This window comes from Panthera onca, chromosome D4, assembly GCF_046562875.1.
Source record: "Panthera onca isolate mPanOnc1 chromosome D4, mPanOnc1 haplotype 2, whole genome shotgun sequence".
Lineage (NCBI taxonomy): Eukaryota > Metazoa > Chordata > Mammalia > Carnivora > Felidae > Panthera > Panthera onca.
Window position 1 is genome coordinate 23,477,379 of NC_138351.1, and position 24,062 is coordinate 23,501,440.

Below are 24,062 nucleotides of genomic sequence, written 5' to 3' on the forward strand. Positions count from 1 at the left end.
AAACTCCTGAAAGTGTTAATGCGTATTCCTAAAAGCTGAGCCATGGAGGGGAGGAGCAGCTTGTGCTCAGGTGTAAACAGCGTCCAATAAATGCACCTGCCTGTGTTTTCGATGTTATCAGCTCTGAAGTCTCCTTGTCCAGACACTGACCAGATAGATGCATTAAGGGTAGTGCCACAGCACACTCAACTTTACAGCTGCCCCAGTGCCCTGAAGAATGCAGCATAGGCTTGGTGTCCACATGCAATTTTAAAGTTAAGTCTCTCCATAGCCTTCCTGCTATAACCAGCACTGGACATCCAAACCGCTCAGCCATTCATAGACAGTTTTTTAAGGATCCTATTATTTTTTTTTAATGATGTCAAGTGGTATTGTAAACATAAAAGTAAACTACACTTCTGTTAGCAACAATGCAATTTGTCAGCAACAGTGACATTTCTATAGCCGGACCCATAAGCCTGTCAAGCTTTGACACCTCTGCTTCTCTACACGTTAGAAGTTACTACTGTAATTCCCGCATGAAGGGCTTCAATGAGGTCTATAACCTGAATAGGTTTTGAAAAGCTCTGGAAGTTCCTCTAAATTTGGACACAGCTAGTAATTAGCACCCCTACTTATGTGAAAATTGGCTCCATTCAAAATGGCAGACTCAGACAAGTTACGAAACACAATGTCTCATGGTACCTTTGATGCCATAAAATGGATTCAAAACAAGGCCCCAAAGACTGTGGGTGGAAAGGCCTGGGAGAGCCACAGTCAGGAGCCAGGGGGTAGCTGGTTCATGCCGCAACCCCACCAAAAACAGACCACTTCCTTTTACCCTTGTTCCCATGAACCCAGTCTCCTTTGTGTAACTGTCCCCGACATCTTCCAGCTCTGACACTGCTTTCATTGTTTTTCCTGATTTCAGCAAACAGTTCCAGCCTAATGAACTTCACTGTCGGCAACAACAGCTGTTTTGGTTAAACTACTGCCTAGGTGACCCTAATCTTCATGGTCCCCTTGTGCACTCCCCAGAAACCCAAAAGTGACTTCACAGGTATTAGTGGCTGTCTCGTGATACCATAAGCTCCCCCTACCCCCCCAGAGCTCTGTGCTTTCCTCACACACCAGCTTCTGTTCCTCACAGCTCAAGGGTGAGTAATAGGCATTAGGAGCCATTTTATACACACTGTAAGAATAAAAAGATTATTCCTGGGTAGTGACTGAGTATCATTTGGCTTTTTCAAAATTTAGAGTTCTATCTTGATTTGTTAGATCTGGACTTGGATAAGATAGTATCACATTCAACATTAACATTTAACATTTAATCAACATTGAAAAAGGCCAAAGAACGAAACTTAAGGCTGCTTCACTGTTTTTTTAAACTTGTACATTGGAAATACAGATGGTAATTAGATCAAACCTTTGAAGAGGCCAAAGCAACCTTAAACAGACTTACTATTCATCTTCTTCATCCCCCTCCTTTTATCTGGAGGCTGACCAGAGAGGGGAGGCAATTTATCTAAAGTCACAAAGCTCTTCCTATTAAGTCAGTGTCTCCACTCCCAGAGGAGTGATTCTTATATGTAACTTATGTACATTGAATACTTTCCCCCACATACTTATCACTTAAAAGTCACACTGGCTCTGTTAACCATTAACATTTAACCATTTAACATTCTTTTTTTTTTTTTAACGTTTATTTATTTTTGAGAGACAGAGAGAGATAGGGTGCAAGCAAAGGAGGATCAGAGAGAGAGGAGGAGACAGAATCTGAGGCAGGCTCCAGGCTCTGAGCTGTCAGCACAGAGCCCAAAGTGGGCCTCAAACCCATGAACCTTCAGATCATGACCGGAGCCAAAGTCGTTGCTTAACTGACTGAGCCACCCAGGCGCCCCTCCCCATTTAACATTCTAATATGACAGAACAATACCTAATGCAAGCTGCATGCTTTCTCTGACAACCACCCCCCCCCCCACTCAGATTCCTTAACGGTCTCTGTCTCTGTCTCTCTCTCTCACACACACACAAACACACACTTGGTTTTATGCCACCATATAAAAACTGTGAACATGTTTTAAAAAATTACATTCTATATTAAAATGACCCCAAGACAGTCCCAAATTCCTGCCTTTCCACTCCCGAATCCTGCCATTTGCAACCCAAGATGCAAACTAAACAGGCGTCGGCAGAGGGCAACTCAAAGTAGTCCAGGGACCCACAGCATCACTTCACGCGATGTCAACCACGGCCACTAGCTGCTGTGCAGACTTAGTTGCCACCAGACTTCTCCCAGCGTTCATATTTTGAAAGGCTTTAATCTATTAAACAGCATTCATCACGTAAAGTTCATTTTCAAACATTTAATCTGCCAAATAAATATTTAATTGCGAATCAGAGTTTTTTTAATCTGCATGAGAACTAGGGTTATCACACGGACTGATATACTCTAATTCTAGCCAAGAAACTCAGTGTTTTATTTCACCTTGCAGCTGGTAAAATTTAAATATCTGCCAGAAACTTTCAAAAATGATAATTACTGGGCAAATTTCTATTACAAATGTCCTGAGGTCTGGGATTTTTGAGACTGCATGTAAGTTTCCCTTTGTTTTCAAAATTCTGTTTTAACTAAACAAAATCATCTTATTTACTCTGTATCTTCCACAAGAGCTCGAAATTGGGAGATTTACACAGCCACAGGGGAGATTACAAATCTGAGCAAATCAAGGTCGAAAAACACATTATGACTTCAAAACAAACTGAAATTCTAAAACCATGGGGTGCCCGGGTGGCTCAGCTAGTTATGTGTCGGACTTTTTGTTTGTTTGTTTATTTTGAGAGAGAGAGAGAGAGAGAGAGCTAGCATGTGGGGGGCGGGGCAGAGAGAGAGAGAGAGAGAGAGAGAATGAGAATCCCAAGCAGACTCCAAGCTGTCAGCCCGGAGCCCGATGCAATGCAGGACTCAAACTCACAAACTGTGAGATCTGACCTGAGCTGGACACTTAACCAAATGACACACCCAGGCACCCTGGTTAAGTGTCTGACTCTTGATTTCAGCTCAGGTAGAGATCTCACCTGAGCTTGTGAGATCGAGCCCCGCATCGGGCTCCCATGTGAGCACGGAGCCTGCTCAGGATTCTCCCTCTTTCTGCCCCTCTCCCCAGTCTCTCTCTCAAAATGGATAAACTTTAAAAAACCATTAAAAATAAAAAAAAAATTCTAAAACCGCGATGATTTTCTGTACATGTGGCACACACTTATGAGAAGAGAGCCAAGGAAAACAGTAAAGGGAGAGGTACATCTGACAGGTCTCTAGAGAAAAAAAAAAGATCCCCCTCCAATGCTGACCACCAGTCAGAAGAAAGAGGGTCCACAAGACCTGTCAGCCCCATGGCATACGGTTCTCTCCATCTGCAGGTAGAAAACTACACATGAAATAAATAGATGAGGTGCAGGGACAAAGAAAACATGTGCCCCAAGGGAACTCTCCCTCTTAAAAAATCTGGAGAACATAAAATCTCAGTGTGCACCTTCCCTGACAACAGGCGAGTTGTTCACTACAATTAATACACACTCCCTGAGGGTCGTTTCTCCTCCCATTCAGTGATGTGATGGTTAAGAACAGTCACAAGAGTAAAAGAGCTACTCAAAGAAAAGAAAAAAAGTGGCAGATCTATTACAAGTGGTATACACTCCCTTGAGCTGCTGGAGCCTGATCCCATCATCCCAACTGGGTGAAACACGTTTTCTAAAAACACATACCAGGACTCTTCCCTGCTGTAGCTCTCTGGGTGCAAGTTGGCACCTAGAGAGTTGGCAGAGTGTTTGAACCTCGTGGGGAGAAGTGGACAATGTATTATTCTCGTAAATCAAAAATAAACATCCACATGCAATTATTAAACCATGCCTTCATTCAAGAACTTTTGATGTTAAGCATTAAGAGCCTGCTGACCTGGAGACTGTTCATTCAGTTGAATCAAACAAGTACATCAAGATTTGGACTTTGTGTGACCTTTATTCTCACCACCCTGGACAATGACGTTTCTATTTCATGCTCTAAATATCTACTCAAAAATGAGACAGAGACCCAGATCCTTCAATACAGATGAAAACCAGTCTTTATACCCTTTGTTCCAAAACTTGCACTTTTCTTTAGCAATTTAACAGTAATGGCTGTTCATGTCGGTGGATATTCTGGAAGGTAAACTCCAGAAAATATGAGAGAAAGCGAGTTTAATGGAATGTTACACTGTCAGTGTTACCAGAACACTTGTTACAGAGCCTTCATGTATCCTTCATCGATTCTGAGACCTCAAAGCAACTCTTCTGCCAACCGTGTCTAAACCTTGAAGCCACCAGCAGCAAATCTGAAAGGAAAACTCACTCGTGGAGAAAGCAAAAGCTAGACAGCTTTCCCTAATGTGAAAATAATGCACATTATTCAAATGGATTTCTTGAGCTGCCATGCTGATTCCCCTTGGGAACTTTCTCCTCCCCGCAGGAAAAGTGTTTGTGTCAGAGGTACAGATTGGAAACTCATGACACCTCATTTATCCTCAGTTACACTAAGGCAGTGGGAACCTAATTTGCTAGCACACTCTACACTGACAATTAACTTCTCGGTGAACATTAAAACAATTAGGTAGTGACGCACCCCCATCACATCTGTGTGCCTTCTCCAGCTACACCTGGTGCCAATTAAGCCATCACCCTGCCGCTGTACTTTTTGCGGCAGTCCAACGGGTCATTCACAGATTGTGCCTGACATTTCAACAAATGCATTTTTAACCCCTAAAACTAACAGGATCCCCGCTTGTCAACGGCGAGAAGTGTAAGAAAGTGAAGATGTGTGGAAATGTGTCCACTTGGCACCCTCATCGCGCCCTAGGAGCGCTGGAGGGTCTGAAGGGTATGCGTCCATTTTTCATAGGGTTTGAATGCAAAATGTGGGAAAGAAGCCGCGTGTTCTCGCACCTCGATCTAGGAACTCAGCGCTGTCGGAGGCAGATGAGCGCTTCAGTCAGGAGAACTCTCAGAAAGGAAGGTGGCCAGGTAGAAGACCCACACACCCAGTAAATACGTGGTCTGGAGGAGGCACTATATAGTCACCCTTGGCCTCTCTTGCTAAGTCCCCGGGTTGCCCTTCCACTACTGCGTTCTCCAGGTAAAGCAAAATAAAACACACCACGCGTACACAACAAATACGATTATTTCAAAGTAACTTTTAAATGCCCTCATGACAACTTCATTCCCCCTGATCAGGACCCTGGTGACAGCAAAAATCAAATCCATATTTCAAATCATTTTTAAAAACACTTTTTGTACAGCCACTTAGCTCTGCTTAGCTGTTAATGTCCCCCTTCCTTCTCCAGTCCCAGATGAGGTACTTTCTAATATAAGAAATTAGAAAGCACTGGGTCAGGACTTGCCTGTGAGTTACCTAAATATCTGATGGCACTCACATCCACCTCTTCTCATCTGAAAGACGGACACACAGTTTGTTGCTTACTACGTTTCAGAAGGAATGGTAAAAATGATCATGGGGCCAAAAGGAAAATAAAATTTTCAAAAACCTACTCGAAATGATGGGCATTAAGTTTCCTACTTGCAGAGCACAAACTGAAGTCTGAAAACAGCTTTGGAGGGAGGAAATATTCTCCATCTGCTTTTTGGTTTTTTAGAGTAAAGATGCCTGATGGCCGATCTTCACTGTAAGCACAGTGAGATAAAACCTGAACATTTCTCTAGTTACACACAGGCTCTAGTACCCACTCAGTGAGTTACGGCATCCACGGTAGACAGACCCCTCCGCCCGGTACAGGGATGGACCACTCCCCACCACCTAGAAACTGCTGGAGCCTTCCATTCTTCAGGGTTCACCCTTCCCACAGCAGTGATGCAGTGAGCAGTTTTCCCAGAGGATTTTTTAAGCACATAGTTTTCAATTTTGCCAAAAAGGAAATCTGCTGAGACAACTGCTTAAGAAAACTTAAGTGTTTTCCACAGTGCCTAAATATTGAGATTTTAGGTGACTCATCTCAGTTTTATCCTTAGTTTCCAGGCAATCCCTTGAAATATGCCAGGACATAAATTCATAAACGTTTAGGTGGAAACACCTCCTCCTTTCATGAACTGAATAGCATGAAACCAATCAAGTTCATAATAGACTCAGGTCAGTCTTATCTCGACACTGAGAAACATCAGTAACGGCCCACATCTTCACAACTGCCTTACATTTTTTAAAGTTTATTTATTTAAGGGGCGCCTGGGTGGCTCAGTTGGTCAGATGTCCCACTTCAGCTCAGGTCATGATCTCATGGTTGGTGAGTTTGAGCCCCGTGTCAGGCTCTGTGCTGACAGCTCAGAGCCTAGAGTCTGCTTTGCATTCTGTGTCTCCTTCTCTCTACACCTCCCCAGCTTGCACTCTCTCTTTCTCAAAAAAGAAGTAAACATTAGAAAAAAAAATTAAATAAAGTTTATTTATTTGAGAGAGAGTCAGCCCACATGTGTGGGGGAGGGGCAGAGGCAGGGGGCTGGGGGAGGGGAGGAGAGGGAGGGTGGGGGAGAGAGAATCTCAAGCAGGCTCCACCCTGTCAGCACAAAGCCCAATGCAGAGCTTGATCTCTCCTGAGATCATGACCCTGACCCAAAGAAATCAAGAGTTAGCTGCTTAACCGACTGAGCCACCCAGGAGCCCCATGCCTCACACATTTAAAAAAAGGAAAAGAAACCAATAGTCACTACATTGAGCATGACTAATAATGCATTTATTGCTGTCCTGCTACTCTGCAGGTAGGGAGGACAGGGAGAACATTCCTAAAAGCTATGCTATGTCTGATGACTTTGCATTTGTGGTCCCTAAAACCCCTCACCCTGTGAGGCAGACTCCATCACCAATTCACAGATGAGGCTAGGGGAATGTTCAAAAGGATGAAAAACCTTGCCTGTGCAGTGACAATTCCACTGAGATCTACTTAAGTGCAACAGCCACAGAAGAAACACAAAGACACCACCTCATAGGAGATAAAGTGATGGCTGTCATCATTATTTTTAAATAAGTTCTAAAGATGAACTTGGTAATTCCAGAAGTCAGTTATGGGAGAGTGACAAAACAGTCCCTTGGGCAAGAAGACATAATCTTAATCTCTACCTCCATTAATTAACTACACGATTAGAGGCACCTAGCCTCCTTGAGCTTGGTGTCTTACCGGTAAGATGATGGTGTTGCACCGTTATGACCTCTAAACAGATCCACAATGATTACGCTTTTCTGGACCAGGAGCCCCTTTTGAGAATTTGATGAAAGTAGAGCACGAACCCAGAACAATGTGGACACAACTGGAGAGGGATTCAAGGACCTTCTGAAGCCCATCTGTGTGCCCCACCTAAGTCCAAGACTCTGCTTCTGCTCTGGAGTCTCTCCCAGACACCTATCACCATCGTCTTCTCCCTTCCCCAAATGTTCCAAATAGTGATCACATGTGTGAGGTATCCCAGTGTTTTTCATTCAACAGATATTTGACTGTGACATTAAAAGGCATCACTGCAAAATGGCAGCAGGTACAGGTGACGCATGAACAGTGTGGGGATTTGGGGCACCCCCATCTCAGTAAAAAATCCATGCCTAACTTTTGACTCCCCCAGAACTTAAGTACTAATAGTCTAATGCTGACTAGAAGTCTTACTGATCACAGTTGATTAACACATACGTTATATATGTGTTATATACTGTATTCTTAAAGGTAAGCCAAAGAGAATGTTAATAATGAGGAAGAAGAAAATATAAAGTACTATATCGTGTTTATCAACAAAAATCCATTGTTCAAACCCATGTTGTTAACTGTACGTGCAGTGCCTTACACAGTGCCTGGCACATAGTAAGTGCTCAATGAATGTTTGTTAAAAAAAATAAACACATGTTCTATCATACTTTTTCAAAAGCCATACAACGTTTTGTCAATTCTCTGATTCCAGATCTTTCAAGCAGACTTATTAAATACTTCCTTCAACCAAAATTGAACACAATTCACCTTTAAATTAATTGAAATATCTCAAGTTTTTATATTACTACGTAAGAAATAAAGTCCTTTTTGTTAGGTCATATTTCTTTGCTCAACTGTAGCATTCGGAGAAGCAGCCTTATGTTTAAAAAAAAAAAAAAAAGCAAACAAGTTTTGCAAATTAATAAAAACAGTAGTCAAATCTTAATTTAAAATCAATAGCCAAATAGCAAACCCTCTTAAAAGTTACCACCTTTATCATTCATCCCTGTCAAAAAGAAGAAACTTAAAAAATAGTGTCCATATTTTCACTGTCCTTAGTACCTTCATTTCCTAGGTTTTACATTCAAACAGGCCACAGTAGGGCTCATTTGTTTTCCTACCAACAAAACTTTAAACTAGGGAATGAAATAATTTTGTCACTAACAATAAACAAACAAACTATCTACAAACCAGTTTTAGACTCACAGATGAAAATCCATACATACTCACATCCCCTCTGGATCTATAGAAGTCCCTGACTTCTGCACTTGACACATATAATTATCGTATTTGTTCAATACAGAAAGAACAGCAGGAAAAAAATAAGACTATATACCAGCGTGGGATGTTTCAGAACTCCTTAGCCTTATTTATGACAGAGGTTCTCAGGTTGGTCCAAGGGCCCCCTGAGGTTCCCAGAGACTGTTACAAATCTCTATGGGGGCAGATTTTCTTCCTTATACTTCAGCCAAAACAATGTCTTGCAAAAGATTGGATGCAGATGTGGACGAGTATATCTATCCTCTTTTTAGTCAAGCACTGAAGATGTCTGCAATCGTGCAAAACAAAGCCATTCTTCCCACTATAATTTTTTGTTTTGGAAAATAGTTTTCACTAATCATGTTATTTACGGTAACCCAAATTAAGTAGCTCTTTACCTGTTAAAGTGATTTTTAATTTTTTTTTTTTTAATTTCCAGAAAATTTTCAAAATATATGATCCACATAAACAAAAATTCTCTGGGGTCATCAATAATTTTAATTTAAGATGTAAAGATCCTGAGACCATAAGGTTTGAAAACCAGTGCCCTGTAGCAACTGCCCTTAACCCTTCACTGGTTGGGGCAAAAAAACAAAAAATAAAAAACAAACCACAGCCACCATATGGTGATCAACTGACTTTTTCTGCCAAGTAAAATACTTCATAATTCAAACCACTTTATTAAATAAGTAAGTACTACAATATTTTAGGCAACTAATAGTACACATCATCTCATTATCCATTGTTTTTCATATTCAATTTTACACAAAGTTTAAAGAGCTACTTCATTTTATACAACTGCAGCGAAATCCCACTTATGTGGACAGTGAACAATTTCATTCCTCTCTACAGACTGAATTAAATGTTTAGGTTACAAATTAGTGTCGTTTTCTCATTTTATATCATCATCACCAAGAGATGCTTGTAGGAATTAGGCAGGAAACACAGTACCTATACTTATTCTGAAAATACCCATTAAAATTATCATTAAGAAACTTGTGTAAAATTTGTCGTGAAAGAAATATGCAAACAACACATTAACCATTTATTTTGTGTTATTGCATAGATTAGTTTATGCAATGTATCCACCATATTTTGACTTAACAGTCCAGACTGTGAACTCAACATGAGGACCTAGAAACAATCCACAGCTGTCTGAAATTCAAGAACTGTTTTGTATTTGGAGGGTAGAACTCCTTACCCTTCCTCCACCCACCCTCACTTCCCCAATGAATTAAGTTCTTGCTTACATTTGTCAGCCAAAAATATAAATAGGAAGTTATTCGATACACTCAAAAATACACACGCAGCGGTATGGAAAACACCAGTCTTGCGATGGCATCTCAGATACATACCATGGTACCCCTTTGACAATTGTCTAGAACTCCTGCTGAAACTTTCTACAGGCTTAAATCTTGTAGTATTTTTGTCACATTTCCTCATTTCTTTGAGAAAAGGCTTGTAATATGTGTGCCTACATATCTCTAACTATAGCTGCATTTCCCATGTAGCCTTACATATATAGTAAGTACTCAATAAATATATATTGGTTTTTAGATGAAACAGTCCTGAGAACAGAAAGCTAAATTAGAAATATAGTTCTAAACGTAGCATAAGCTCAATAAATTAAAACCTGCAGCAGACTACAGGACAAGAGCTTTCTCAACATCTCCTGCCATCTCTGTTCTTTGGTCTAGGATTAGGGTTTTTAATCTGACACTCTACTAAAAGAACATGGTATAAAAAACTATGACAATGACAACCTACAGTGACACTGAACCAGCAACAAACATAAAGGTCACCTCCATCAAAGTCAGTTTACTTAGGTTTGTACTTTGGGAGTAGGATATTTTATTCCCTAGCTGTAATTTTTCCTCCCCTCTTTCCTTCCCAACGTTTTCCAGAGAAAACTTACAGTACAAGGATTTTAAAACTAGCTACCCCGCCCTTTCACCCTTACCCAATGCCCCCAATGCATCCTGATACATAAAGTACACTGAGATCAGTCTCAAAGAGAATTTTAAAAGTGCCACTATTCTACACAGAAGAGGTAAGGGGAACTTTTCAAACTCAAATGACTTACATATCTTCCCCCAAACTCATTAAAAAAAAAAAAAAAAAAAAGGATCAGAATGATTTAAAAGTTCAGTATCCCAATTTTGCTACCTTATTTAGATTTAACATGGCCAAAATACTGCCGTGTTTAGAAGGAAAAAGGAAAGGGGGCAAAAAACTGTAGGTCATCCCAGCTGAAAGGGGCCAATTTCTCACTCCATTTGCTCCACAACATTTGAGAGATGCATTTTAGGTACAGATCTCCCCACAGCTAACTGGCAAGTGCATGTACAGATTGAACGTGCAGTATGTAAAATGGCTAAGGTTTAGGCTGGTGAAAAAATGGAACTGTAGAAGCCCAGAACCTCCGTCCACTGAATTTCCTTGTTTTTAAGAACTTACTCAGACACACGGTTCTTCAGTTGAAAATAAATTAAAGTTCAAGTTCACCCTCCAAGGACAATTACGGAAGGAAAACCAGATATGGAAACCTAGCAACTAAGATGCATTTGTAGAGGATAATGAATGGTTTAGGTAGAAATAACACATTACTAACCAATTTCACATATGGATTGTGACCTCTTGCCTGTAAAACTGATTTAAGATAAAAATGAATACTCTTTTAAACTAGAGGCAACCTGGACTCGGAATGCAATGATAAACATATTTTTAAAGTGGGTTCGGAGCACCTACAGATCAAAGCATATTTCCAAGTGAGTAATCATAGCAGACAGCTTTGCCTCCAAATCATGTCCCTCTCACCTAACGAAAGTTTTATTTAAAAATAAATAAATAAATAAAAGACAAAAGGCAGGGGGAAATGGGGGATAGTCCTATGAAAAAAAAAGAAAAAGAAAAAAACCAGGTCGCTGAGAGAGACAGGGAGAATATACGTGTCTGTGCCTGTTTCACAAAAGGCAGCTTGGGGTGCATTGGAGGAAGGGAAATGTATTATGTGCAGCAGGCGGTTGAGTACTTACTGTGCCCGGTTCTCTGTCTGCTCCCGAGGTTACCAAGAAACGCACAGACATGCCCGTTCAGACACAGAGGCAAGAACAGAAATAAAAAAAAGGGGGGAATAATTAGAACACAAGCCCCAAACAGTTTTAAAAATGGCTTTTATTTATATAAGTCATTGCACATTCCTAATACAGTGATTTCCTGAAAATTACAGTATTTTGTAAACATAAGATTTACAGTTTAACCATACACAAAGCCTATTTTTTTATTTCTTGACAGAATAAATTACTTTTCTTCAAAAAATTAGTCAAGTGCAATTTTGCCCAATATTTTATGCATACTAGAATTAAAGCCTATGAAACTAAGTAGTAACAGATGCAATTATCAAACCTTTCATTTGAACACATTCACTTTCAAATTTAACTTCTTATTTCGCCCCATTTAACAACATTACTTTCTTTGAAAATTACCCAATTAAGCAGTTAACAGTTTTCCATAATATGGTACAGGCCACTGGCATTAACTAGGCAGTTGCCAAGATGTCAAGATGCCTGCAATCTAAAGAGATCGGGAAATCTACAGATGCCCACGTTAAACCCTGAAAACTTCCAGGGAGGACTGTGTTTCAGTGGCCAAGCTTTGCGACAGTTCCTCTTAGCTCATTGTTTGCTCTCTGCATGGGGTGGGGCTCTCTTTAGCGGTGCACACAACTTTGCAGCACTGTATGAGTGTTAGGACCAAGTCCTAATCTGGCTTGCCCGGCCTCTCACCTCTGTGGTGCTCTGCATCATGGTGCTTCTTGTCATCTTTTATTGCCAAGTGAGACTGCCCACTCAGAGCACTAGACAGTGCCAGGAGGCCAGCACTGCCCCCGAGGGGCGGGATGCCAGGAGGCTGAAGTCCCGAGGGGTGAGGCGTTAGGGGCACTGGGGGTCCATGGCCGTGAGAAAGATGCTGAGCTTGCAACTGCTGCTGCTGTTGGTGGCAGTGAGAGAGGAAGCGGGGGAGGAGGAGGAGGAGCAGGGAGGAAGGAGGAGAAGGAAAAGATGGCGGGAAGGGGAAAAGGTAAGAGAGGAAGGGGGAGGAGAAGGAGGGAAGGAGGTGAGAGATGAAGGGGAGGAGGAAGGGAAGAAGGAAGAGATGGGAGGAAGAGGAGGAGGGGAGAGAGGAAGGTGGAGGAGAAGGAAGGGGAGGAGGTGAGAGAAGAAGGGGAGGAGGTGAGAGAAGAAGGGGAGGAGGTGAGAGAAGAAGGGGAGGAGGTGAGAGAAGAAGGGGAGGAGGTGAGAGAAGAAGGGGAGGAGGTGAGAGAAGAGGGGAGGAGGTGAGAGAAGAAGGGGAGGAGGTGAGAGAAGAAGGGGGGAGGAGGAGAAGGAAGTGATGGGGAAGGGGAGAAGGTGAGACAGGAAGTATAAGAGGAGGGGAAAGGAGGGGGGAGGAGGGGAAGGAAGGGGAGGAGGTGAGAATGGAAGGGGAGAAGGAAGGAAGGGAGGGAGGAGGGGAAGGAAGAGATGTGAGGAAGGGGAGGAGGTGAGAGAGGAAGTATAGGAGGAAGGGATTGGAGGAGAGAAAAGAAGGGGAGGAGAGGGAAGAGGAAGGAGAAGAGGTGATGAGACAGCAAGGGGGAGAAGATGAGGGAAGAGGTGGCAGTGGCACAGCAACATCCAGAGGACAAATACCCACGACATGAGAGAGTGGAGGAAACAAAACAGGAGGTTCAACAAACACATGAAAAGAACAAAGACACAAAAGGGAGAAAAGGAAAAAATGTGATTAGTGTTTTCAGTTCATCAAAAGCTTCCACCTATACAGTTACCTCTCCCCATCTTCCCCAAACAGACTCGGAACTCTATCTACACTGCCTCCTTCTGGCACGGGTCCTCCTGGCACAGTGTCGATGACCAGCAGTGAGCTGGCCTAGTGGGTAGGCACTCCAATGTTAGATCCACCTCTCCACGCCTCCAGGGACGAAACCCAGTGTGCTGCTGAAGGTGAGACTCTTCCTGATTTCAGGAAAGTTAAAGCAGGGGAGGCGCAGAGGTGCACCCCGCAGACCGTAACTCTACTCTCGACCAGTCACCAGGGACTGGTGACATGGGGTGACCCTGTTTCCCCAATATTCTTGTGCTAAATTACCACAGCGGTATGAGGAGACATAACCAAAATACTACCTTAAATTAATGGAAGGCTGAAGAAAGAATCAGCATCTTAGGCATATCCCTCCCCTCCCAAGTACTCCTGGGTCCTCATTTCACAAGCCCTCACACAAGTAGGAGGAAGTACTGACATTCCCATTTCACAGAAGGAACGGAGGCTCAGGGTGTTGACTGAACTGCCAAGGTTGTCCCGCCAGGCGGGAGGGGAGTGGGGTCATGTAGCAATGCCCCTCAAGGCTGCCCTCATCCCACCACACACAGAGGGAGGCACCAAGGGCCACACTGTGATAGCTGGAAGAAACCATAGCATGAGACTTTGTTTATTGCTTCCTTTCCCTAAACCCACCCCTGTAGTGTCACAGAGGACAACACTGAGAGGCCTTGATGAGGAACACACTCTCCCCTGTTGTGTGGACTCTACCCACGGTGACCCAAGCCCCCACTCCCAATGCCTTTGCCTCTATCCCTTAACCCATTCCAGAAGTCAGAAATCTGTTCACACTGAAAAGTACCATTACTCCCATACATTATATTTAAGAGCATGTTGTAGTAAATGAAAAAGTATCCAAGAAATGGCCCCTGAGCCATAAATCTGGCCACATTTCAGCTGTCCAACATAAAACTTATTTTTGATGAGACAGTAAAAACGATTAAAGCTCAATTTCTAAGGTGTAATGTTAGAAAATTCTTAAGATTCTGATTTGTGCTCACTTCCCTGGGACTCAATTACTCGTTTATTTATTACCCCCTCGCGTGTACTGAATACATTAAATCTTCACGCCAGATCTTCAGTAGTTTCTACCCAGACCACTGGTCCTTAATTGAATCCTAAATATGCTTCCCGCCCTCCAGAGTGAGAGAAAACAGCATCTTAAAGCCAGAAATTGGTGTCTCAGTCAGTTTACAATAAATTTTCAACCACTCCTAGCGTCTTTTAAAAAATCTTTGGGAGCCAACCTTCTCTTGACACTCCCAATCCTTCCGAGGGGAGCACAGTGCTAAACAGAGGAAAAGTGGAAAGGGGGAGAGGTCAGAGCAGGCGGCATTGATAGTATCCTTGCAAAGTATTTATAAACTCCTCATTCACCATCTGAGATCATAATAACAATTTCTTTATGCATAAAATCACCTTCCTGTCATCCCAAAGACACTAATTCTTGCTCTGTCACCTTTTAAGAGCTTGGCAACAGCAAGACATAAAACTGGAGGGGCTGGCAGCAGGCTCATGGTCCACTAGGCATGCTCATTAGCGCTTAATTAGGAACTAGACACCTGCCATAAGAAATGTGCTCGGAGAAGGATGAGGAACAGGTCTGCCCTACCAGCAATTGCTATCATTACTTGGAGAATAAGAGCTATGTCCGGCTTCTGGGAGGGAAAGGCAATGATGCATACACAAGCAAGTGCAACGGGGTAATTAAGCACGGCACGGATTACAAGATGAGAGAGGCCAAGCAGAGGGGAAGGGATTTAACTACCGGGTGGAGGCCACCACCCTTTCACCCCTCCCTGCACACCCCGTTCCCCCAAAAATCCAGAACAGAGTCACCAAAAGATGTTCCTGGAGGTGCGATTTTATGTCACAGCAAAGGCATCCTTGAAGCAAATGTCTGGATACCCGAGAAGTAGAGCTTTTCTGCCAAACCCAAGTTGGTTTTGAGAAAGATGAAGTAGAAAGCATTGTCTGATATATCAGTGAAAAGAAAAACTAGCTTATATAATAAAGGGGCTTCACCACAGCTGTGAAGTAGACCCACGTGATTAAACCCAACATTTAAGCGAATAACTATCAACAGGGATATCCAACAGCCTAATAGGCCCCGGGGAAACTCCCCTCCTCTTGAAGAAAGCTCCCTGTTCATTACTGGAGGCAACCAAGTTCCTCCATCCCTAGCTTAGCCACACTTCTTCCCTCTTTTAAAGCAAAATCCTATCAAACTGGAAGGAGTACTAAGCAGTGACAGGATGGATCACAACTACCGAAGATGCTGCGGATCCAGGGAACGTGGATTCTGTGGCCTCACATTCTACTTCTTTTCCTGCCATGCAGCACTCCTAGACATCTTCGTGTCCACTACATGGCCTCAGCTCAGAACACACCCAAGGCAAGAAGGGTGGGCATCACAGATCCCATTTCACAGAGAAGAGAGTGGCTTACACGGGGCTCACAGCCGCCATGAGGACTATAAGCCTTTCATTCCCTAGAACAGTATTTCTCCTATGACCCAGCAGCCCAGCCCTGTTCACAAGCAGTTAGATAGAGTGTTCTCCCAAGCAAGAGGAAGGAAGAGGTGATCTCCTCCAACAAAGACCTCCCATGTCTCTCCCTTCCCAGGTAAGGGGATGCTCCTGTGGGCATATAATGCCACATATCCTGAGACAATCCACCTTCACCACTGGACGTTTACCAGAGATAAATCCACCTTTACCATGAAGCCTTAACAGCAGTGACAGATGGAAATGTGTTCTTAGATTTGTGCCTCATGAGCCCCACTCTCTAGTCTCCAATCCCCAATCCTCCATCCCTGTGTTTGAAAAAGAAGGATCTCTTTTGTTCCAGCTCTCTTCCAAGGAAGCTTGCAAAGAATCAAGCCTGAACAGTGGCAGCTACGGCTTCTTGCAGAAGATGCTTAACAAATAAAAAGTGTTATTTCTGAACACCACACACATATTGGAATGCACACAAGGACCACATCCAGGAGAGTAAACAATTAAGTCCAAAAGAGCAGCCCACCTGCACCGTGTGTCTTTGAAAGGACATTTTCTCTCAACAGGGCTCACTGGAAACAATCCAGTGACCGCCACCTTCACCAAAATGGGGGGGGGGGGGGGGGGAGGGGTGGGAATGGGATAGCATGAATGCTACCTGAAAAATGTATTTTACAACAAAAGTGATACTGACATTGCCATACAGCCAGGAAAACCTCAAAAAAACAAAACAAACAAAAAAACCCCAAAGGCTCTACCAACTACAGGAACCTACATGCATCGGTCTTCCATAGACCCAAACCTGCACAGATCAATGGGGAAACTGAGATGTTTCTCAACATGACAGCAAGGGTGAGAAAATCCAACCTTCCACTTCCTGGTTACCTTATACTAATTAGTAAACCTTTTTTTTTTCTTTTTTTTTAGTTAATGCTTGCAGATTTATACAGCACAGGACACACAGGCAAAAAGCTTGTCAAGCTACCAGAAAAGATATTTTGGATGAGCAATGGTCGTTTTTAGCAATGCAGGTGGTTTCTCAGACAACCAGTGGTTCTCAAACAGCAATTTTGACACCCTCCTTTCCCCACCCTAGGGACATCTGGCAATGTATACAGACATTTACAGTTGTCACACCTGGAGGAATTGTGGGGGTGGGAGGAGTGCTGTTAACTATCCTACAATGCATAGGACAGCCCCCTCCCACCCACCACAGAGAATTAACAAGCCCAAAATGTCAATCGTGCAGAGGCTGAAAACTTTTAGTCTAGATCGAAGCTGGAATCCTGCCCCATTACATTAGAATTCATGTTATTATACAGCAAGTGACCTGACAAATTGTTGCTTAAAAAAATAAAAACGCTTTCCAGCATTCAATTGTTCACTGTCCCTTCATCGCCATGAAATACCCTGTCAAAACTCACAAAACAAGCATCTGCTTCCCAGAGCTGACTAGTATTTTAAAATAAAACAATGGGAAAAAAGTTCACATTTCATCAAACAATTTTAAAAAACTACACTGGGGGGAAAAAAGGCAAAAAAAAAAAAAAAAAAAAAAAAAAAAAAGGTACAACAGCTACACTGGAAACTTCCAGATACTGGTGTTTTTGCGCCTCTCAGGTGGTTCTGTAAAGGTTTCGGTGTTGACAGAAGGAGAGACATGCACTTGCTCTTACCCAAACAATGTGGACAGGCTGGGAGCAAGACAAGTAAAACAAACACGAAACCCTGAGTTAATGATAATGAAAACCCACAAAGAATAAAGTCACCTCATCCATGTCAAACAACAGCCACGCACTCAGAATTTTAATTCCCATTTTACCTAGTGCAGCCTGGGTCAATTATGTTACTATAATGAAATTGACTTTGCTGTTTACATTCCCAGCTTTAATGTAATGCTGTAGTGGTTTCTACAGTTTTCTTTCTGAAACAGCTGTAGCACATGCTTTATCGCCACAGAGCTGCCTGTACAACTGGAAAGGACACCCAGAAAGAAAAAGAAGGCTAACGCCCACCTTAACCTCACCAGATTGCTAAGCTCTTTATCACCGACCACAGAATCAACTTGAATTTTTGAAAGTTAACCCGCTTTATAACCTTAGGGAAAACCACGTCACAAGATCACAAACTGAACCCAACCAGAACTAAAACCATGGCCCAAAATAGCATCTCTAATGCTAAAAGCGTGACAGTAAGTGGCATTTATGGTGTTTGGTATTTAAACACTTTTAAAGGGAAAAAAAAAATGTGAAAAGTAGCATTTGTTGACAGTTCTCTCCAAATCATTCTTCCTCGATTTCTATTTCCCTGTTCTTTAAAACACTCAGTTCTTATCTTGGGAGACTGCAGAAAAAGAAAATTGGCATGCTACAGTAAACAAGCAGGGAGAGTGGGAAAGAGCTGTATGGGAGCAGAAGCATCAAGGACACTACTATAGGAGCCACCTGAAATCCTCCCATTATGTGAATGGCCTCTCTCATGAAGAGGGGCAAGGGTGATAAACAGGCAGAAACTGCTTAGTGGGGCCAAGAATTCTCAAGCCACTTGAACACAGTTTAACACACACACACACACCACCACCACCACCACCACCACCACCATCACCACCACCATCACCACCACCATCACCACCACCACCAACAAAACCCAATCCACTTCAAGGCCCCATCTCAATGCAGGAGCGCACAGAAAATGATGCAGGCAAAATGGACAGCCTATATGAAGGCAGGCACCAGGATGAAGGGCGAAATTTCTAAAGAGGATCTGAACTCATCTTTATTTTTTCTGCATTTCAGAGAATCCACAAAAGCCAACTCATCCTGCATCATCACCGACTTACTTGTTCGTCCCACCTGCCCTAGATGACGGTTACAGTGGTGACAATACTCAGAGAGCACTAGGACTGAAAGGCCTGAATTAGAGTAAGTTTTAAAACACCATGTTTATTTAGGTAGATCCACTTCTTTTTTTTAATATTTATTTATTTAGTTTTGAGAGAGAGACAGAGAGAGGAAAAAAACCAAGTTGGGGAGAGGCAGAGAGGAGAGACAGAAGCCCAAGAGGCTCTGCGCTGCGTGGAGCCTAACGTGGGGCTTGAACTCATAAATCACTGGTGAAATCATGACCTGAGGAGAGATCAAGAGTCAGATGCTCAACCGACTGAGCCACCCAAGCACCCCTAGGTAGATCCACTTCTAAAACCATGTAAAGTTTTGATGAAAAGATGTTCAATGTCAGTAGCCATCAGGGAAATGCAAATCTAAATCACAAACAAGATACCATGTTACACCCACTGGAAGAGCTAGCATCAAAAAGATGGACAAGAACAAATGTTGGAGAAAATGTCGAAAAACTGGAATTCTCATCCACTACTTTAAGAAACAATCTGGCGATTGCTCAAAAAGTTAAGCAGAGTAACCACATAACTCGGCGATCACACTTATAGGCTTAGACTCACAACAGAAGAAAATGCGTCCACACAACATGTACACAACATTCACTGTGTTTTATTCGTAACAGCTAAAAGGTGGAAACAACCTAAATGTCCATCAACTGATGACTGGATTAATACATGTGATATATTGGTACAATGGAATATTATTCACGAGTAAAAAGGGTTACAGTACATGCTACATGAATAAACCTTGAAAACTTCATGCGAAGTGCAAGAACCCAGACACAAAAGGCCACATGTTATAGGATTCCTTTTCCATGAAATGTTCGGAACAGGCAAACCCATAGAGACAGAAAGATCAGTGGTTGCAGGGACTGGGGGGTGGGAGGCATGGGGAGTAACTGCTAATGGACATGCGGTTTCTTTTTGAAGTGATAAAAATGTTCTAGAATTAGCAGTGATGGCTGCACAAGTTTGTGAATATACTAAAACCCACTGATTCGTATGCTTTAAAAGAGCGAATGTTATGGTATGTAAATTATACATCAACTTTAAAAAAACACCAAAATCTAACTCTTAGCAGTCCATCACCTTAACCACTCGGCTACCTCGTCTGCTCAAAATTCGAACTCTTAACATGGGGTGCTCTACTTTCTACTCTGAAAAGAGAGAAAACATGATGATGTCTTCTTCCAAGGAATCAAGTACAGATCACATGAATAGATGCGGGTAAATGAAAAAGTAAACAATGCCTCAACAAGTTTTCTAATAACTAAAAAGCACACAGACTATTCGGAAGAACCCAGACTTTGAAGCCAAGCCCTGCATTTGGCAGACATACCTACATCAACTCTCAGTAAAAATCTAACCTGAACCAAAGAAGTGGGATACATGTAACAGACTTTGCAATATTGCTCCTTCTCCTTGGAAAATTAATAAATGGGCTGGACCACTAGAATTTAGGTGGAGGGTATATCACTAAATGTAAGTTAGCAGAGCTAGAAGATCCATGCTTGTTGTAGCCATTTCATTTTCTCCTCTTGGTAGCAGGCTATGCATTATTCTCCTAGGGCAAATTTGCTTTATAAAGAAACTTACAGCTGGGTTATTGATGGGCTTTCCAGGGATTAACTGCATACTCATAAGAATAAGAGGCTAACCTCATCCTCTTAAACTTCACACACTACAATCCTATAGATAGCTGACAGCTACAGCCGGAGGAGAAAAATAATCCTACATTTTACTAATCCTTAAACCAATCACCTCATGCAACAATGGGGAGCCTGTAGGTCTACAACTCAATCTCTTAAGGACAGGAAGTCTACTACAGACACATCAGGAGTTTGTATTCATAGCCATCCCCTACACAAACATAGATAGTCAGACATCACAAAAGCCCCCAGACTTCTCTCGTTTCATACTGAGTTGTTTCAAAATATAGAGAGTTATAAGTTTGCCTATGAAGCAGGAATATACACATCTGACCAATAACTGCAGCTTCAAAGGCCTTGGCAGAAGTTCTATTCATGGAAAATTAAGTCAGACAAGATCCAAATAAACAAGAAAGGAAAAACAAGGTGGCCTACATTAACCCTAAATGTTCAGAGTTCCTGAAGTTCACAGGCATTGCTACGGGAAATTGCTCAAATGTTCTTACATCCAACACGTCAGCACTCGGGCAGCTATCAAATATCAGGCATTCTGTGGTATGGGAAGGGCAACCCCGCCCCGGTCATCTGGTCACCTCTTCTCTCTCTCTTTCCAATTCCATCACAATGATCTGTGTAATCCCTCAGTGCCAGCAAAAGCCTTGTTTCCCTTCCTCTTAAGGAAGCCAACGGGGTCTTATCCTCACTTTTGCTTCTCAATTTTCTCTCCATCTGTTCCCCAAATTTAACTTTTTCCTCTGTTTTGAACCTTAATTTTGCTCATCTAAAGTCAAATAGCCGACATTTCTTCACTGCTGCCTCCTTATTAAAAGTCATTCATGCACGACAACGGAATGGCAGGAGCAGAGCATCTGGATGGGTCTAATCTCAAACACCGACACCCCATGTAACCACTAGAGAAGACAAAAGGGGAGGTGACCCACTACTTGCAGCCATCACCCCTCATGGGCACTTAGCCAAATGGACTCACAGATCTGCTGCAGGTACTTAGAGATGAGGCAGACAGAACTGCAGTTCAAGGAGTCAGGACACCATGCTGGGTAAAGGCTGCCAGTCAAGGTCTTATCCCCACAAAAGCCATGCAGGGTAGAAGGTATTATCCATCTATAGATGGTGACACTAAAGGAGGTTAACTGACTGTACAGTGTCATAAGGCTACAGAGTGGCAGCACCAAGTGTCCTACTTAAGTCCATTTGATCCTAGACCTATGCTCTGTCCAAGGTAACACAAGGCAAATGCTCTTAGAAAGATGAGTACAGAATACCATGAAGTTGGGCAGCCAGTACTCGGATGGAAGTGGACATACAATCATGCAGGGTTTGTTTTGTTTTGTTTTAAATTACACTTGGCCAATCAGTTTTTATTTTTCAATCAAAAAGCAACTGGGGCACCTGGCTGGCTCATCAAAAAGCAACCGGGCGCCTGGCTGGCTCAGTTGGTGAAGCGTCTGACTCTTGATTTCAGCTCAGGTCATGATCTCATGGCTGTGAGATGGAGCCCCGAGTCATGCTCCATGCTGTGTGAGGAGCCTGCTTTAGATTTTCTCTTCCTCTCTCAAAAAAACAAAAACAACAACAAAAAACAAACAAAAACCATCTTTCTTTGGGAGTAGAGAAACACTGGCTAAGAAAAAGTACAAGGGAACTTCCTGGGGTGAAAGAGAAAACTTGCACTGCAAAAGTAGTGTGGGGTACAGGGTATGTGCACACACCAAAGTGATCTATATGTGTAAGATAGGTGCAATTCACGAGCACCAGGGTGGCTCAGTCAGTTAAGCATCCAACTCTTGATTTTGCCTCAGGTCATGATCTCATGGTCCCTAAGTGTGAGACCCAAGTCAGGCTCTGCACTGAGAGCAGAGTGCCTGCTTGGGATTCTCCCCATCTCCCTCTCTCTCTGCCCCTCCTGCTCTCTCTAAGATAAATAAATAAACCTTAAAAAAAAAAACAAAAAAAAAGATCGGTGTGGGTCACCTGGGTGGCTCTGTCAGTTGAGCATCCAACTTTGGCTCAGATCATGATCTCACAGTTCATGAGTTTGAGCCCCGCATCGGGCTTGCTGCTGTCAGCACAGAGCCCACTTGGGATCCTGTGTCCCTGGTTCTCTCTGCCCCTCACCGACTCACTCTCTCTCAAAAAATAAATACTTTTTTTAATTAAAAAAAAAAAAAGATTGGTGCAATTTAGAACAATATAAAATATACCTCAATTTTTTAAAAAGCCCATATGTACAAATATATATGTATCTACGTGATCTATATTAATTACATGTGACATAAACCCATTAAAAGATAACACCAATTATCTGGAAACTAATCTCAATGAAAATCAATTATTATTATAGCAAGTAGAAGAAAAGTTCTTAGTGCCAAACTCCCCAAATACAAGGAAAGGTGATCTTGAAGAGTCCTTGAATCATTTTCCCTGCCTTCAGGGACGTTAGCTATTCCAAAAACTGTTGTCATCTAAAAACTTATTTTGTTTTGAGCATTTTTAACAGAACTCTAAATTGGAAAAAGAAAAAAAATCTTCTAAAATTTTTTTTTAATGTTTATTAATTTTTGAGAGAGACAGAGACAGAATGTGAGTGGGTTAGAGGGAGAGAGAGAGGGAGACACAGAATGTGAAGCAGGCTCCAGGCTCTGAGCTGTCAGCACAGAGCCCGATGTGGGGCCCGAACTCACAAGCTGTGAGATCATGACCTGAGCTGAAGTCAGGATGCTCAACCGACTGAGCCACCCACGTGCCCCAAAGAAAAAAAATCTTTTGAGGAAGACTGCTTACATCATGGAGACTGTCCTGATGTAAAAAATAAATAAATTTAATTGATTAAATAAAAAAAAAAAAAAAATCAAGGCCTCCAGTAAGTTTCCCTTCCCACCTGTTTTCTAAAGCACAAGTGAGCTGTGTCAAACCAAATAAACACTGTGCCTATTAAGATCTCTGCATTATTAAATACTTTCTATTGCTACAAGAACATAACTTGTTTAATAGCAAAAGAGCTTATAAAAAGCAAAATTCAGGAATCAGGGTTGCAATTATTCCACCAATTATCAAATACGCTATCAGTGAAACTGTTGAGAAAAAAAAAAGTATGGCCAAACTATTTCAATAGTTTCTCCAAATATCAAGTATCCAAGAGACTTATCTTTCTTAAATACCAGTAATCTGTAAGTTAAAGGCAGGTGCTATCTGTAGTGGAAAAGATTTAAAATTCAGTGTTTTTTGTCAGGTATGAGAACTAAGTTTGCTACACTGCTGAGAAATGGGCGTCATTAATTCACTCAACAAGGACGCAAAAAATTGAACCTCTCTCGTCCTTCTCCAAGACCGTTCAGAGTCCCAGGACACAAGCTGAGCCTGCGTTAGAAGCTTGGTGTCCTTGAGAAGATTTCACTTTTTCCAGGTTTGCTAAAGAGAAATGTCTTTAGCCCTGCCAAGCAAGCAGTAAGCCCCCTTGATTGTACCTTAAAGGGAATGAGAATGTTTCGGCTCATTTGCATTTTAAAGGCTACTCTTTCATGATCTTTCACACTTGTAATAGATGTCTAAACCGTTAAATTACTATTTCTTTTCTTAGCCTGAAAGTCGATGCAGACGAAGAGCGTGGCCTCTCCCA

The 24,062-nt window shown here is 42.3% G+C and overlaps 1 protein-coding gene across 8 annotated transcripts in view; it reads right to left on the reverse strand.

Annotated features, from left to right (window-relative positions):
• The window catches only part of TLE1 (TLE family member 1, transcriptional corepressor), a 91,020-nt gene that overhangs the window by 33,539 nt on the left and 33,419 nt on the right, over nucleotides 1-24,062 (reverse strand). For 5 of the 8 annotated variants that reach the window (XM_060609996.3, XM_060609992.3, XM_060609993.3 and 2 more), the window contains 2 exons: nucleotides 12,290-12,494; nucleotides 11,540-11,556 (listed from right to left, as the gene is read on the reverse strand). In XM_060609996.3, coding sequence (XP_060465979.1) covers nucleotides 11,540-11,556; nucleotides 12,290-12,494 — 222 coding nt within the window. The remainder of the gene's footprint in view (nucleotides 1-11,539; nucleotides 11,557-12,289; nucleotides 12,495-24,062) is intronic. The other 3 variants (XM_060609994.3, XM_060609991.3, XM_060609989.3) reach the window with 1 other exon arrangement.